We start from the raw sequence: 17,706 nt of genomic DNA, 5'->3' as shown, positions 1-17,706 counted from the left end.
CAACTTGTGTTATCCGGATCTACCAGCAGGTGGCATACAAGTCCTGAGGCTTGGAAATGTTTGAGCCACACTAGAGAGAAATCCAGTCTTTCACATATGCCCCCTCTCCCTGCACCGGCTGTTGAAGCTGGCTGCATGAATCATGATCCATTGGTGGCCACATGTAAAAGCTGAGTCTCATGGCATCCCCTGTGCCCTACTTTCAGGAAGATGGAGGAGTCAAGGGAAAGACCCATTTATTGAGCTCTTATTGTATGCCAAGCCCTCCATGTGCATCATCTTATTGGATCCTACAAAAATCCAATAAGCCGGGTTATTATTTTATGGGGAGACTGAGGTGCTTGTCTAAGTCCCACCAGCAACTCAGCCCCCGAATCCTTAGCAGAGAACTAAGGCATTTGGGTGCCCTTGCTTAGAGTAACTGTGATGAGTTTTTTTGTGTGTGTCGCCTGGACGGCTAAGGGATGCCCAGATGGCCAGTAAAACTTTAATCCTGGGTGTGTCTGTAGGGGTGTTTCTGGAAGAGATTGGTGTTTGAATCACTAGACTAAGGTTAGAGATTCTCGGCACCGTTCAATCCCCTGGGGACCAGAATGGAACCAAAAGGGGAAGGAAGGGCAAATTCTCTCTTCTTGCCCATGAATGTCTGGAGCTCTCAGCTCTGAACCCTTCAGACCCTGGAGCTCACATGGGGGTCCTCCCTCCTCAGGCCTTTGGCCTCACACTGGGAGATACACCATCAGCTCCCCTGATTTTTAGGGATTCGGTCTCGGACTGAGTTACACCAGTGGCTTTGCAGGTTCTCCAGTTTGCAGATGGTGGGACTTTTTGGTCTCTAACCACATGAGCCAATTCTCCCATCTCTGCCCCAGCCCTGCTCGTGCATTCTCTCAACAATAAACATAAAAATTAAAATTTGCCTGTCTGTATGATTTTAGTGCTTTTGCTAAAAGGAACTTGGATGAAAAATTAAAATAGAATAAAATAAATAAAAGGAACTTGGATGTCTTTCCTGGCCACTAGTTGAATTCAAGGACTACTACCCACCCGCAGGCACGGTGAGGCCCAGAGTTCTCCAGCTAATCTGCAGTGTAAACAACCCCTTCCAGAACCGGGGCTCTGCCTTGAGCAGCAAAGCCCTTTCTCTGCACAAAGGCCAGGCACTGAGGTCTCTGGAACCATCTGGAGAACGGTAGTGAGTGCTCGTGTCCAGGTCAGGGCATCCGAGGCAGCAGCGAGGGTCCCCAGAGCCGTGTGCACCAGTGGCTCATCGGCCACTTAGTATGTCCCAGTTGCGTGTATTAACCCGCTGAATAGCCCCTGAAACAAAAGAAGCAAGAGATGCCCCAGAGAGAATAAAGAACTGGAGAAAATCATAAATATGCTGTGAGCTCCTGGGGCCAAACCCCAGGGCATCAGTGAGAGTTTCTGACTGTAGACAGCTCAGCACCAGCTTTTTCCCCATCAGTAACTGGAGACTCCTGAGGTGTATACTGGGACAACTGGTGAAGGTATCACGGAAGGCACCAGAGAGTTCACACCAAGGTTATTTATTTCCTACCTTTTCTTTACAACCATCCACCCAGGGATGAGACCCACGTGCGGGTCTCAGGCTCAAACCCCCCTCCAGAAACACAGTCACATTTCTGACTCTATAGGACACAGGTCCCTGGAGGTCCCAGCAGCTCCCCAGGTCACTTTTCCTCCGCCCAGCACCCTACAGTCCTGGATCACCTGTCCTTTCCCCATTCACACCGAGCAGATGTCTGAAATCGTGGGTCTGTGTCCCCCTTTATGTATGATATACCTAGAGCCTAGATTTCCGTCTCCAAGTGCCCAGAAGGAAATTTCTGGTGGATGCACTCAACTAGTCAGGCAATTAGCAGGACACGAAGGGGTCCGAATCATAGACTATCTTGCTGCCACAGTGAGGACAGGGGTTAGTTCTAAGCCAGATGGTCCGGGGCAGTCCTAAGTCCTTCAGAATGCCCAGCAGCTCAGCCTGAGCCTGGGCAAACCTCCCTGGGTGGATGATCCCCTGACTGCTGTAACTCTCCAGAGGGGCAGGATACAGCTCGAGGCTCAGGTGGCTCAGCCCGGTGGTGTGACGCAGCAACCTCTCCATCAGGGCCATGGAGAGGTGGTTCCCGCGGACACTGAAAGTCTGGAGCTGGTGACAGCGGCTGAGGGCCGGCAGGATGGCCTCCAGGTGGGTGTCCGAGAGCCCACAATATTCTAGTACCAGGTCCTGGATGGTGGCTGCCACTCTCTCGAGCAGAACTTGGAGGGGCTTGGGACTAAAACAGGCCAGGCTGAGGCCACTCAGATCCAGCTCCTTCAGCTGACTGATGCTTGGGCACTGGGACAGGCATGTCAAGTCTGATTCTGTAAGCTGGCAGTTGGTTATGGAGAGGGCCTCCAAGGGGCTCTTCAGGCACCTGAGGAGAAACGAAGCAGTTAGGTCTGCCGATCGGGGGAGCAGGGAGCCTTAAGGCGAGACAACTGGCTTGTCCAAGGCCAACATTGTTGTGACCGTCTGATGAAGGTCAGTCCCAGGATCCCAGTCTCATTTTAGGCTGAGCCCTTTCACTTGTGCGACTGAGTAGAGTTCGCAAAATCTTTAAAGCTCCCTTTCCCCATCTGTCAAGCAGAGTACAACATACTCCACCTACTTATGGAAATGAAGGTAATGGAATGAGCTAGAATATGCTCAATGAAGCGTGGGCACCAGTGAATTTTGATGGTGGTACATGCAAGACCAGAAATGCTCTCCACTCAGGCTTCCTTCAGGCCGTTGCTTGGGCCTTAGGTGCCCATATCTTTGGGCCAGGTGAGGCTAACAGAGACACACAAAGAACGAACCAGGGCAAGGGGCGCTTGGTGGAGGGGGGTGGGGTGCTCAGTCGGTTGAGCGTCCGACTTCGGCTCAGGTCATGATCTCATGGTTCGTGGGTTTCAGCCCCATATCGGTCTCTGTGCTGACAGCTCAGAGCCTGAGCCTACTTCGGATTCTGTGTCTCCCTCTCTCTCTGCCCCTCCCCTGCTCGAGCTGTCTCTGTCTCTAAAACATAAAGGTTAAAAAAATAAATAAATAAATAAATAAACCGGGGCAAGACCCCTCCCCGTCGGCTGGGGGCGCCAGTGTGCAGGGGCTCATCGCTGCATCATCTGCAGACCATCTAGCGCTCTTCATCCTTCTTTCTGCTCTTGTTCCCCTTCCTCACCTCCCGAAGCCTGCATTTCCCTCATTGATGACCTGACCTGGAGCACAAAACCTTTCACAGAGGGGAGTTGAGACGGGCTCGTGCGAGCGCGCCAGGCCGGGGAGCTCCGCGCTTACCTTCGGAAATGCTCACGTCGGCTGTGGCTTCCCCCTCGTCGGGGCCCTCTTCCCTTCACTGTCCCCCTGGCCATCTTGACTCAGACCTCTCTTCCCAATGGAAGAATTCCCAGGCCCACCCCCACGCCCATCTGACCCCCCCACAGCGTGTGGCAAGGCGTCTCTTTCCACAGCCTCCAACCGTTATTCGGGTGGTTGCGCGACGCCACGCTCGCTCGGGACAGAGCCGCGAACGAGAAGGTGCCCTTGGCCCGCGGGGCTCGCGTTCACCGTGCAGCCCAGCGGGGCCCCGCCCTCACCTGAGCATCTGGCCCAGGCAGCCCTCGAGGAAGGCGGGAGATTCCATACGGAGCTTCCGCAGGTGGCGCAGCCGGAGAAGCTGGGAGGTGAATCGGCCAATGTGCTTCTCCTCGGAGGAGGAGGAGGGCTTGTGGATATGGGAGAGGACGAGTCTCCGCACGTTACTCATCCGGCCCAGGTAAGGAGCAAACTTCCCCAGGGTCGACAGCTGCCAGGTGAAATGCACCTCCACCTCCAGGACACAGCCCAGCTGCACCAGATTCAGGACCTCCTTAATATTTTGGATGGGCATCCCGAAAATCGTCACCTTCTTACAGCACAGGTGTAGCGATCTCCTCCGTCTGGCCCACCTAATGAGGTTGGCCAGGCATTCATCCAGGGTCCTTTCCCTGAGGCAGAGGTCTACGAACACTGTCAAGGGACCCGAGGGCCCCTTCATCCTTAAGCTGTCCTCTGCCACGGGTCCCATCAGCGGGCACTCATGGACCCTGGCTCCAGACCACATGCTCCAGAAGTTCCGACTGGCATTCCGTAAATCCAGCACCCGCAGTTTCCACCTCCTGTGGGCGACAGGGGAGATTGGCCGAGATGCTTCGCGATCGGTGCAGAAAGAGACCAGGAGTCTCAGTTTGGGCAACAGTGGGACGCCCTCCCCCCTCCCTCCCCCCCCCCCCCCCCCCCCCGCCCCGCCGCGCCTTCACTTCACGTCCCAGACATCGCTCAGCTGCTCGCTCGCCCTCTTCTTCCCTCCCTGCCTTACTTTTCCCTAACTCCTTTTCCCCTCCCATCCTCCCTGGTGTCTGCTTAGTTCCTTTAAGTATCACTGGCAGGAGGCAGAGACAAGCGGCCCTCGCCTCCAGAAGGCGTTGCCCACGGGGAGCTCAGCAGCGGCCAAGTCCTGGACTCCTTCACTGGCCTCATCGGATGCCTCTAATCCACCCTTTGGCCATCCAGTCTCCCTGACCCCAGCCGCCTCTTCCAGGATGCCCCGGACCCTACCAGGCTACATGCATGAGCCTTACCTGGGCCGAACCTTCCGGGCAAGCAGGCAGTCAAGCCCATCGAGCACGGCTTGTAAGGCCTTCTGGTGAGGCATCTGTGTCAGGCCCCCCAGAGGGAGGCGGGCAAAGGGCCAGGCCCGCACCATCGCCTTCAGGGTCTTGTCACACCTCCCATCGAGGGCCTCCATGAACAGCAGCGGGAAGAGCTCTGTGGGCAGATACTCCAGAGCAGCGATCGCCAAGTCCTCGTCCATCAGCAGGCTCTTGGCCGCCAGTTCCAGGAGTCTGGGCGGGGTCCTGGTGACCATCCTGAATCTGCTCTGAAAGGAATCCTCTGGCAATGTCAAGGGAACAAGTCCTCCTTCCCGGGCCAGGCCCATCTGCTCCTCGCCCTCGGGAGGAACCCACTCAGGGCCAAAGTCACGGTTCTGGCAATGGTGGGAGGGCCTCAGTTTACCCCAGTTCCACTCTGGGCTCGGTGGCCGGCCACAAAACCATTGCTCTGCCCCTGCCGGCACCGGGGCGAGTGTCTCACAAGTACCAAGGGGAAGGAAACGCAACCACTGGCCCAGACATTTCCACCCACTGCTTCCCTTGATTCCAGTTCCACTGGCAAGTGGTAGTGAGGGGCCTGAGAGCCGTCATGTGGCCTAACTCATCCTCAGTGCCCCCTGACTGGGAAAGATGAAGGAGATACCTCCAAAAGTTTTAAATGAGAAATTGTAAAAGCCGTGTAACAGTGTTATACAGAATTTGGGAGTAGCAAGAAAATCCCTGAGAGGTACATTTCCATGCACGCACAAGTGGGGGAGGAGGGGGAGGGAGAGAGACAGACAGACAGACAGAGAAAACCTCAAGCAGGATCCACACCCAGCTCGGGGCCCAACTCGGGGGCTCAGTCCCACAATGGTGGGATCATGACTTGAGCCCAAATCAGGAATCGGAAGCTCAACTCACTGAGCCACCCAGGCACCTCACGTGGGATGTTTTTAAGCGTTTAGTTAAAAAAGAAAGAACTAGTAAAATCACAAAGCCATAAAATATAGGAGGGATAATCGAAGGGCACAAACTAAATATTTAAAATGTCAAGAAATAAAAATTTAAAAATATATTTTAAAAATCTGCCTGGCCAAGACATTTAAAAATGACATGAACCAAAGCTCAAAATCAAAATGTTCGGGATTTAGGCAAAACTGTACTTAGGGTCACCTGTGTAGCTCAGTCGGTTGAGCGTCGGGCTTCAGCTCAGGTCATGATCTCACGGTCCGTGAGTTCGAGCCCCACATCGGGCTCTGTGCTGACAGCTCAGAGCCTGGAGCCTGCTTCAGATTCTGTGTCTCCCTCTCTCTCTGGGCCCTCCCCCCACTTGCTCTCTCTCAAAATAAATAAATATTAAAAAAAAAAAAAAAAAACCAAAGCCTTAAACCTGCTCACCTCAAAAAGAAAGGAAAGGGGCGCTTGGGTGGCGCAGTCAGTTAAGCGTCCGACTTCAGCCAGGTCACGATCTCGTGGCCCGTGAGTTGGAGCCCCGCGTCAGGCTCTGGGCTGATGGCTCAGAGCCTGGAGCCTGTTTCCGATTCTATGTCTCCCTCTCTCTCTGCCCCTCCCCCATTCACGCTCTGTCTCTCTGTGTCCCAAAAAAATAAATAAATGTTAAAAAAAAAAAAAAAAAAAGAAAGGAAAAGTGTGCCATCTTGAGCTGCATGGGATGGGAATGTCCTTAACCAGGACAGCAACTTACCATCTCTGAGGCAGTCGGCCAGGTGCTCAGATCTCGGACCTGGTGGAGAAGCCAAGTCTGTGGTTCCAAGGATGGAGGGCTCTGTATTTCTTCTCTGGTGCCTGAGGCTTTTACATACCTTTCTAATCCCATATCCCCCGCCCCTTTCAACCACTAACTTCTAATTGGAGAACAACACTTGATTAGATTCTTCAGTCTCCTTCCGGCTATTCCTGATTGGGTCTTTGCCTTTTTCTAGATTGATTGAATCATATGCCTATTCAGGAAGGGGAAAGAGTTAGAGAGGGGGGGAATGTCAAGAACTCATTAATCGATTCACTCCACAAAAATGGATTGGGTTTTACTAATAGGGTGTGGTCTAGCCCTGAGTATGAGACAATGAAGTTTAATCTATTCCTGACATTAGAGAGTATCAGTTATTGGGCAATCTTTGACCCCATCAAAATTATCAAGATGTTCCAGAGTTAAAACAGCTTCATGCAGACAGTGGTATCATCCCCAAAGAAAACAAAATAAGGGTCTCTGAATCAAGTTGTCACTTAGGTTTTATGTCAAGTAATATAGCAAATCAGAAGCCCATTCAGGGAGCAAGGTGGGGCAGCTGGGTTGCGGTTGGTTCTCCAGACCGTAAGACTTCTCTGAAGGAGATCAGGTCAAAGTCATAAGGAGAAAGTGGGGCTAGGGGCTGGGCAGGGCAGAGGTGGGTGATCCTAATGGGACCCTGTGAATGACCCAAGACTGTAAAATACGGGTTATTTTCCTTGGGGAGCAGGGAGATTGAAAGACTTTTTCTCAATAGAGACATTAACAAGGGAGTGGCTGGGGTAGAGACAACACCATTCTTGAGGGCAGGGAGGGAGATTCTGTCTTCAGACCCTCCAGGGAGGGAAAGGGTGTTTCTCCCAGAAAGATGGGATTAGCTTGGGGACTTGACCTAAAAAGACTAAATCTAAAAATGTCAGCTGAGGGATAGGCAGGCAACCCTAGCAAGTCAGACACTTCCAAATCTGAAAGCTCCAGGAAGGGTGGACACCGTGGACCTTCGGGATCTTGGAGCCAGGAAGACAAATAAACGTGGGCCGATCACGCATGTGACCTCATCAGCATCATGGCAGCTGTTTCCAGGAGACATTTTCTTTTAGCCTCAGAGTTGTTCCCACAGAGGACACTTCCCAGACAGCAGATTGGCCCCAGCCATTTCTAGGGCCTCGGGAACCTAACCTTTCCAACCCCACTGGCCCCTTTCGAAGCATAATTTGACAATGAACATTTCCTCCGATTTAGGTAACAATTGAGGCAAATGTAACTTCAAGGACCCCTTTCTACCCTTAAGATATTTTGGACACAGAGAGCCTGACCAAGGACATGACATTGGGCAAAGAAATAAAACTCTATTTGTAACAAGTGCAGTACACTGAACACCACCCCCTTTCTCCCACAAAATCCAGAAGCTATGTTCAGTGTTTGCAGATCTGCCAAATGTAGGGATGAATCCCCGCCCGGGCTGGATCACAAGTGGATTCTTTTGAAGTCTCAGGATATGAAGAATAGGAGACTATCCCTCTGTTTCCAGATAATTCCCCAAGCCTTTCTCTCCTCCATTCAGTGTGAGGTCCAAACAATTCTTCTATTACCACTGGGTGCCAGGGCTAAGATTCTTTAAAGGATGTTCTCCATCTTGGTATCTTTCTGGAAGATTCTTTTTGCCACATATCTGCCTTCGGTATAAATGGCCTTTGCATAACATTGGGTTTAGTTGGATTGTACTCAACAGACATTTTAACTCCTAGCAATCACCTTTATTAATAACCTGCATTAGGGTGAGGTTTGTGACAAGGATAATCATAAATGCCTGTTATTGAACACACACTGGGCAAGCCATGGTGCCAGCACTTTTCCTCCACTGCCTCAAATAACCTTCACAGAGAATCTGAAGATCACTGCTAGCTCCCCCATTTTTAAGCCTGCTAGCTTTGACACAGTGAAGACTTGGAGGCTCAGAAGAACCTCCCTAGTTGTCAGACAACTTAAATGTTAGAAAATACTTACTGACAGACTTCTTGTGAGTATCAGTGAAAATGAGAAAATTGTAGAAGTCCGAGGGAGGGATATTTCTACGGGATCCAAGCTTCTATGAGACCCAAGGAGGTAGGAGGGGTCAAAGTCTTCAAATGTCCTTGAAAATATAAATGTTCGACACTCTTCTCCTCTCAGGCAACAGGACACTCTTTTCTGTCCACCACCACACAGGGCCTGTTTGCTAAGGGGACACACTGGGGCATCCGAAGAGGAGGGAGCCCATCTGCACAGAGATGCCATCATCCCTGCCCAATTCAGGGGTCCAGCAGGACTCCTGGAGTCTGGTGAGAAGCCTGGATTTGTGGGACATTTTATTGTGTCCTGCTCTTCTGTCCTCATGACCCCTAGTTTACTGCCCACGTGAGAGCAGCCTTCTGAGCCCATCAGGGTGATGTCCTGACCCCCTTTCTCCAGTTACAGAATCCCAACTGAGATTCCAAAAATCTGCTCCTGGGTCCTTGCTCAGGGGGTTAGAATATTTCTTCTAGTTCCCTCTCCCAGCCTGAGCTGACGTGGCAGCCTTCTCTTCCTCCATTCCAGGAGCTCGAGCTCACCTCTCCTAGAATGTGGAGCATGGAGACCTTTCCCATGGTATCAGCAGAAATCAAGAAATTCTTCTCACATTCTACTAGGCTATTTTGAAGGATATGACTAACCACAAGGCACAGAGTACCCCAACTGCTCTTCTGAATCCAAAGAGGCACCCAGAAATGCTGGAAAGTGACCCCTTTTGGGTTTCAGAGGAGGACCCTGATTCTTCTGGTCTTCCTAGAGGTTCAAGGATGATGAAAGGCTTTGGGGACCATTATGAAGTGGCTCTTCCCTCTGTGTCTCTCTTGGCCCAGACCTTGAGCTGGCAAAATCCTACTGGGATCCAGGAAATTGTTCTCTCCCAAGTTAGATGTCTTCTTACCTTGAAGTGTCTTGTCTTCTGTGCCTTTTTAAAAGCCCAAGTCTCTTTTGACCCTAATTACCCCCTCCAGTTCCACGAATATCTTGCCCTAAATAAGGGGCTGTTCTCTTTCTTCCTCATCAATAAAGGTTTCATGACAAATCACCCTGGGTCCAGACAATTAAGGCCAAGGGACTAGCTTGTAGAAGCATGGGGTGGGAAGCGTGTCGGCTAGCTCCCTCAAGGGGGGGAGGCGCCAGAGGAACCCAGGGAAGGAGGAGGAAAAAGAGTAGCGTATGGCCAGCTGAGCAGGAGAATATGTCCTCTGGTTCTTGCAGAGCTGTGTTCCTTCAAGGCTGAGCCCACCAGGGTCTCAGCCTGGATTTGGGGGCTGAGAGTTTCTGAAGCCTTGGCTTTGTCTGCACCAGCTACAGTGAGTTTCCAGAGGCTGCCTCCACTCCAAGGACACAGAATCAGGCCAGTGGAGAGTCCAGAGGGAGAGACTGGTGATCACCCATCCTGGGTGCAAAGCTGAGGGGCCGGTTGTGAGGGGACCTGGCCTGGACTTCAGGCTCAAGAGAGGGTACTCTTTGGAAAATTTGCTGTTCATGTCTCCTCACTCCTTATGTCTGTTTGGACTTAGAGACTTTGGCTTTCCAGGAGAAAAGGAGAAAGAATGGTGCCTGGCACCATGTCCGTGTCAACCAAGTGGACTCAAATGTCCTACTGCAAGCCATTGGAAGGTCAAGGTAGATGCAAGTAAAACCAAGGTCTCCCAGGCTGCCTAGGAAGAGAGAACAAAGGTGGAGTTCGGGGAACCTCAGGACAGGAGCCCGTATGGGTGGAGGACTCTGTGGACACATTCACTGCAAAGTCTTGGCACACTGGACACACCCCAAGGCCACCCCCTCTCTCCACTCTCCCTGATTCATTAAAAGTGTTTACTTATTCGGGGAGCCCGGGTGGCTCAGTCGGTTGAGCGTCGGACTTTGACTCAGGTCATGATCTTACTGTTCGTTAGTTCAAGCCCCACATCAGGCTCTGTGCTGACAGCTCAGAGCCTGAAGCCTGCTTTGGATTCTGTGTCTCCTCTCTCTGCCCCTCCTCCACTGGTGCTCTGTCTCTCTCTCTATCTCAAAGATAAATAAACATTAAAAAATTTTTTTAATTAAAAAAATAAAATTCATAGTGCTGATGGACACACAACTCTATGAATAGACTAAAATCACACAATTGTAGCCTACACATAGCTGGATTGTGTGGTATATGGATTATACCCCAGTAAAGCTGTTATTTTTTTTAATGTCACACTTCACACTCATTTTTTTTTTAATTTTGGAAAACACAACTGCTTTTGATTAAAAAAAAAAAAAAGATGGTGTTTATATTTCGTAGCCAATAGGTTGGGAACTGTTATATATAATTTCATTAATAAACATGTTTTTAACATTTTTCCATTTGAGTTGATATAGAAAATATTAATAGACATAACCCACCTGAACAAAAGCTCTTGGGGATCTTTGATACATTTTAAGGATAAAAAGGAGTCTTTGAGACCAAACTTTGAGACCTGCTGATCTAGGAAGAAAGTTGACCAAAAAGGAAAGCAGTGGTTTCTCCCTAGTGTTAAGAACTTGCATGATGGTTCTTTTCTCCTTATATTGTTAGTTAATGCCCTGCGAGCCACCCACATACACCTGGCATGATCTGACTGGTAGGGGTCAGGCCCCCCCGCCCCGGACAGACAACACTCCAGCTGCAACTCCTCGCTTGGTTATGTTAGTTTAGACAGAGAAGTCAATCCTAAATGCAAACATTTGTTTTGTCTCTTCCGTTGCTTTCATTTCTCTTTCCAGTCCAGTTTTTGGCATGACTTCTCAGAATAATTTTAATATGAATCATGAAGTCAGCAACACGCAGTGCCCTACAAACCAACGGAGTGTGGAGAAATGCGGGGTGCGGTCTGGGGTGCAGGGGTACCTCTCCACGGTGGGACCCGAGGCGCTCGGTTCCATGCCCTGGCTCCTAGCCGGACCCACCAGCCCGGCGGTGCCTGGACCCGTCATTCGTGCAGCGGTTTCCTTATTATGGTTTACGCTTGAAGATGCACTGGGCCAACACCAAAGAATCAAGCCAGCTAGAGTCATATCAAGCTGTCCCCTGAACTTCCAAGTGAAGTTCATCTGCATAACTGGGGCTTCCCCCACCAGCGCCCCTGGTTTGCACTGGGTGCAACTCCAGGCCTGACCTCAGAACCCTTTCCCGACTTGGATCATAGGACACAGTTCTTCAGACCTTGGAAGAGTGGACACGTGGGCGGGCTGGGAGACTGCAAGGTTATCCTCAGGGCCTCCTAGGCCCCAGGACGCCGTCTCCCGGTTCGTGCTGGAGTTGCAGAGCGCCCCCTGGGGCTACCACGACGACACATCTCTTTCCAGGGTCCTTCTGCAGGGTGTCTGTCAGTGGCAGAGCCGTTCCCCAGGGAAGGCCGTGACTCAGAGCCCAGGTTCCCAGGAGGTTCCTTGATAGCTGCTTCAGACACAGCCCAGTGGCCACGCCCACGCAGACGTAGTCGCTGGTCCCATTCGAGGTCCCCAAGGCGAGCTTTAGGCCCATTCGGATGTCCGCTGCTCTCCCGTCCCAGCCCCAGCTCCAGTTCCCAGCGAGCAGGCGCCACACCCGCGGGGACTATTAGTCAGACTTTCCTCTCTCCCACTAACGCTCTTGGTCTTCCAAGCCTTTGCTCTTCCAAAGCCTTTTCCAAATCTACAGGGTCCTGTCCCGCCTCATCTGCCTCGCCCCGCACCTCTCTGTCTGGACCATCTTGTGTCTCTGACCACCAGGGGGCACTGTGGGCCCGGAGTTGGCGGCAGTGGAGGATCCCCTGGAAAGCATTGGTCTCTGCTTCAACTAGAGGGGAGCGTAGGGAGAGGAGGCTAGGAAGGCAGAAGCTAGCCACGAGGGCAGAGGCCGGCTGGGGTCTCACTGGAAGTTTGTAAGTAGGGCTGTGACCTGACCTGATGAATGTTTGCCACTCCTCCTCGCTCCCCTCCCCACACTACGGCTGGATTATGTCCCACGGGGGAGTTAAACAGGGAAGCAGAGACACCAGCCAGGAGACTGCTGCTCCCCATGGGGGATCCTGGCTTGCCCTTGAGTGGCCCTGGGGATAGCTTTGTGGACATCCTGGAGGTGGAATCACTGGGACTTGCTTAGAGCAAATGGCAGGTGTGAGGGGTCAAGAGACCCTCTAAAGCTCGGTCCTGACTTTCTGAGATTAAGAGGAATGGAAGAGAGCAGGTGTATCAAAAAAAAAAAAAAAGGTGGGGAGGGGGTAAGAAGTTAAGAAGTTGGCTGCACTGTATGAGATTGCAGACAATTCTATCACTGAGGGAAAAATTAAGTACAGAATAGCAAATGCAATAGAATTCTATTCAAATAAAATGATATATATACTCATTCAATCGCTATTTGCAAATGTCTCCGGTTGATTTTGTATTTTTTACCTGATGCTGCAGGGTTGGAGGGGCACCAGCACCATCCAAAGCCGAGGCCCCCAGCCAAGGTCAGTTTCAGGTCTGGAGCAGTGACTATAACCACAGTTACACTGCCATCTCTCCAGAGACCTCAGAGACATCCCATTTCTCAGATGGCCGGAATTGGGGCCTCAAAGTGAGCCCTACATAAACTTGCAAGTCAACAAGGATATGCCTTCAAATTCATGCCCGAATTCTCTGAACCCAACATGGGAGCACCCAAATACATAAGACGGTTAATAACAAACATAAAAGAACTAATCAATAATAATACAACTATAGTAGGGGACTTTAATGCCCCTCTTACATCTGTGGACACGCTTCTAAGCAGAAAACCAACAAGGAAACAATGGGTTTGAATGCCACAGAGGACCAGATGGATGTAACAGATATATTCAGAAAATTTCATCCTCAGACAGCAGAATGCACATTCTTCTTGAGTGCACATGGAACATTCTCCAGAACAGATCACATATTAGACCACAAAACAGGCCTCAGCAAATTGAAAGGGTCGAAGTCATACCAAGCATCTTTTCTAACCGCAACACTATGAAACAAGAAGACGAGCACAAGAAAAAAATTGGAAACAGCACAAATACATGGAGGTTAAAGAACATCTTACTAAAGAATGAATGGGTCAGCCAGAGAATCAAAGAAGAAATTTAAAAGTCTATGGAAACAAATGAAAATGAAAACACGGCAGCCCAAAACCTTTGGGATGCGGCAGAAGGCAGTTCTAAGAGAGAAGTTTATAGCAATACAGGCCTAGCTCAAGAAGCAAGAAAGATCTCAAACAACCTAAGCTTGCATCTAAAGGAGCTAAAAAAAAGAACAACAAATGAACCCTGGATCCAGAATAATAACCCTGGATCCAGAAAGGGAATAATAAAGATTAGAGTAGAAGTAAATGATATAGGAACTAAAAAAACAATAGAGCAGATCGATTAAACCAGGAACTGGTTCTCTGAAACAAATCAATGAAGAGGGCCTCCTGGTTGGCTCAGGTCATGATCTCATGGCTCGTGGGTTCAAGCCCTGCATCAGGCTTGCTGCTGTCAGCTCAGAGCCCACTTCGGATCCTCTGACCCCCCTCTCTCTCTGCCCTTCCCCTGCTCGTGCTTGGTCTCTCTCTCTCTCTCTCTCTCTCTCGTAAGTGTCCAACTTCGGCTCAGGTCATGATCTCATGGTTTGTGGGTTTGAGCCCCACGTCAGGCTCTGTGCTGACAGCTCAGAGCCTGGAGCCTGCTTCGGAACCTGTGTCTCCCTCTCTCTCTGTTCCTCCTCCACTCGCACTCTGTCTCTCTCTCTCCAAAAATAAATAAAGATTTAAAAAAATGTAAAAAGCTTCTGCACAGCAAAGGAAACAATCAGCAAAACTAAAGGACAACCTACTGAATGGGAGAAGATATTTTCAAATGACATGTCTGATAAAGGGTTGAATCTAAACTATATGAAGAACTTATACAAGTCAACGCCAAAACAAACAAACAAACAAACAAACAGATAATCCAATAAAAAGTGGGCAGAGGACACGAACAGACATTTCTCCAAAGAATACATCCAGATAGCCAACAGACACGTAAAAATATCCTCATTATCACTCATCGTCAGGGAAGTGCAAGTCAAAAGTATAATGAAATATCACCTCACACGTGTGAAAATGGTTAAAAAAAAAACCTCTAGAAACTAGTGCTGGCGAGGATGTGGAGAAAAAGGAAACTTCTTGCACTGTTGATGGGAACGCAAACTGGTATAGCCATTCTGGAAAACAGTACAGAGATTCCTCAAAAAGTTAAAAATGAAACTGTACTGCTGGGTATTTACCCAAAGAATACAAGACCACTAATTCAGAGGGGTGCACGAACCCCTATGTTTACAGCAGCATTATTTACAGTAGCCAAGATTTGGAAGCAGCCCAAGTGTCCATCGACCGGTGAATGGTTAAAGGAGATGTGGTGTGTATGCAATGGAATATCATTCAGCTGTTAAAAAGAACGAAAACTTGCCATTTGCAACATGGTTGGAGCTAGAGGGTATAATGCTAAGTGAAATAAGTCAGAGAAAGACAAATACCATATGATTTCACTCATAGGTGGAATTTAAGAAACAGAACAAATGAGCGAAGGGGAAAAAGAGAGAGAAGCCAAGACTCGTATCTATGGAGAACAAACTGGATGGTTATCAAAAGGGAGGTGGGAGGGAGATGGGTGAAATAGCACTTGTGATGAGCCCCAGGTGATGGAAATAAAAACTTAGGGGCACCTGGGCGGCTCAGTCGGTTAAGCATCTGACTTGAGTTTAGGTCATGATCTCACGGTTTGCGAGTTTGAGCCCCGCGTCGGGCTCTGTGCTGACGGCTCGGAGCCTGGAGCCTGCTTCGGATTCTGTGTCTCCCTCTGTCTCTCTGCCCCTCCCCGCTCATGCTCTGTCTCTCTCTGTCTCTCAAAAAATTAAAAAATTAAAACAAACAAACAAATAAACTTAAAATAAAAACTTAAAAAAAATTCATTACTGAATTCTCTAAGCATCGGTACACCCAGCTTCACCACCAGCTGCCAGATGTTTTCCGAGAAGAAACAGAAAATCTGGTTTTGAATTATGTTCACGTCTGCAGAATTAGTGTCAATCCCAGAGAAACCCTGAACCCAGAACCATAGCCACCTGTAAACTGGTGTCAAATTGGCCAGTAGGGGGCAGGCTGGTCCCAGCCAGTGGGACAGCACCAGGGGTGGCTCCTGGGTTTTGCTCCTGAAGTGCTAGGTTGCAGAGTAAAAACATCAAAGCATCGTGTCTTGATGGAGGGAACGGCTGGCTAGACTTGTTCTCTGTGGCCTTGGCTGTTTTCTTGACTGTTGTCTTTATTGAACGAGAGTTGCCACCATTTATGGAGGATATATTACGTACTAAGGTCTGGCCTCAGTATTTCTATCTGCGTTAGAGACAGTTATTTGCACCCATTGGTGGAGGAAGAGAGATTCAGAGAGGGGCAGTAACTACTTCAAGGTCACACAGCCTATCCCTGGTGAAACTGGAATTCTAAGGCATGGCTGCCAGTGCTCTTGAACCTTTCACCATGCTGTCCCAGCACCCAGGAATGCACTGCTCATTTTATACTTTGTAATACATTCTGGACACCCGGCCTCCTAGTGCAGCTGGAGGAAGCCTTACAGAGAATCAGGTCCAGGTGCTTGCTACACTGTTTTCACTGCAGAATCTGTCATTCCCAAGACATCCCGCAACTGAAGAGGGCAGCCTGCTAGAGCCGTCCCCAAAGTGTGTTCCCCAGACCAGCAGCATCCGCATCACCCGAGAACTTGTTAGAAATGGGACTTCTCAAGCCCACCCGAGACCTACTGAGCCACAAACTCAGAGGACAAGAACCCCACCCCTGCCCAGCGATGCTGATGCTGCTTAAATTGGAGAAGCGAGCTGAGGCGAGGATGTGGGAAAAAGAGGCTCCCTGCCTCAGTTTCTCTCTCCTTTCCACTCCTTTGGAAAAGACTGGGCCATCCTCCACCCTGGTCTAACGGGGGCCACGGCTACTGGTTGTGCAGCCCAATTTATTAATCTGGTTACAAATGCTGTAGTCTGGTTTTTGAACACTTAATCTGGTTCTAGTACTTCCGGTGACTAGTGTTTACAGCCACTTTTTAATCTGTGAGTGTGGAAGGCGAGGGAGCACTGACTGGTACGGGCAGCCACAGGCCTTGGGTCTGTTCAGTCCCAGCCTCCACCTCCCCAATTGCCTGGAAAGGACTAAATATGTCTTGGGGCTTAAGTGATGGAATACACGCGGGGTGCAGAGGGCACCTGCCTTGCATCCAGGCTCCAGGTGAATAATGCACTCCCAGCCCCCAACCACAGTCCACACCTTCACCCCCTGAACCTCTAAATAGGTTAGTTTATATTCAAAAAGGACTTTGCAGATGTGGCTAAGGATTTGAGATGGGGGGGGGGGTTATCCTGGATTATCCAGGGCCCAATGTAATGACAAAGGTCCTCCTGAGAGGGAGGCAGAGACAGATGTCTCATTGATGCTCTGGAAACAGAGAGAAGGGCCATGCGTCGAGGCGTGTAGGTGTCCCTTCGAAGCAGGAAACGACAAGGAACCCAGTCACCCCTAGAGCTTCCAGACCAACTCACAGTGGACTTCTCACCTCCGGAACCGCAAGAGAATAAGCTTTAAGGCGCTAAGTTTGTGGTGTTTGTTACAGCAGCAGTAGGAAACCCATACACCAGCTTTCTGGGCTCTTAACAGACCTGCCAAGCTCCTTCCCAACACGGAGCCACACACACAGGCTATTCCTGCAGCCTGAGCCGCCCCTTCCCCACCTGCCCCTGCACGAGGCCAGTCCCCTCAATGTCCCGGCCTCAGCCTAAATGTCCCTTCTTCGAGGTAGGCTTCCCTGATATCCTGTCCCCATGCCCCCATTATTGCTCTTAGGGCTTCCCTTCACTTCAGCACCCCTGCCCCCACTGATCTCCCTGATGACCCCTTGGTCCCCAAGGTCCCGAGTTCCATACACCTGTCTCCAACTTCTCTCTATCCTGTCCTGTATTGGTTGAAGAGCCCTCTCCTCTGCCTGATGGAAGGTTCTGTGTTGGCACCAGCTCCACCAGATCTCAGAGGATGTTTACGGGATGAATGAGTGGCTCCTGGAGGGGTGAGGAAGTCCAGCTGGGCACCAGCCCACAGCTGTCACTCGGAAGCTCTTCTCCTGGCACAACATCCTTTATTCCTCTTCCTCTTCTGGTCCATCCCTCATTCAACAAACATGACTCAGCACCTCGCATGCAGTGCCAGGCTCTGACTTCAG

At 50.2% G+C, this 17,706-nt stretch overlaps 1 protein-coding gene across 1 annotated transcript; it reads right to left on the bottom strand.

Moving 5' to 3' along the window:
- Positions 1–1,534: 1,534 nt before the first annotated feature.
- Positions 1,535–5,436, bottom strand: LOC122479549 (PRAME family member 8-like). The gene is made up of 3 exons (XM_043573387.1): positions 4,663–5,436; positions 3,640–4,200; positions 1,535–2,438 (listed from the first exon to the last, which is right to left on the bottom strand). Exons 1-3 carry the CDS (start codon positions 5,019–5,021, stop codon positions 1,880–1,882), a joined length of 1,479 nt encoding a protein of 492 aa, XP_043429322.1. The 5' UTR covers positions 5,022–5,436; the 3' UTR covers positions 1,535–1,879.
- Positions 5,437–17,706: the final 12,270 nt, after the last annotated feature.

This window comes from Prionailurus bengalensis, chromosome C1, assembly GCF_016509475.1.
Source record: "Prionailurus bengalensis isolate Pbe53 chromosome C1, Fcat_Pben_1.1_paternal_pri, whole genome shotgun sequence".
Classification (NCBI taxonomy): Eukaryota; Metazoa; Chordata; class Mammalia; order Carnivora; family Felidae; genus Prionailurus; species Prionailurus bengalensis.
The sequence above is the reverse complement of the archived record's forward strand: the minus strand, read 5'-3'. Positions and strand labels throughout refer to the sequence as shown.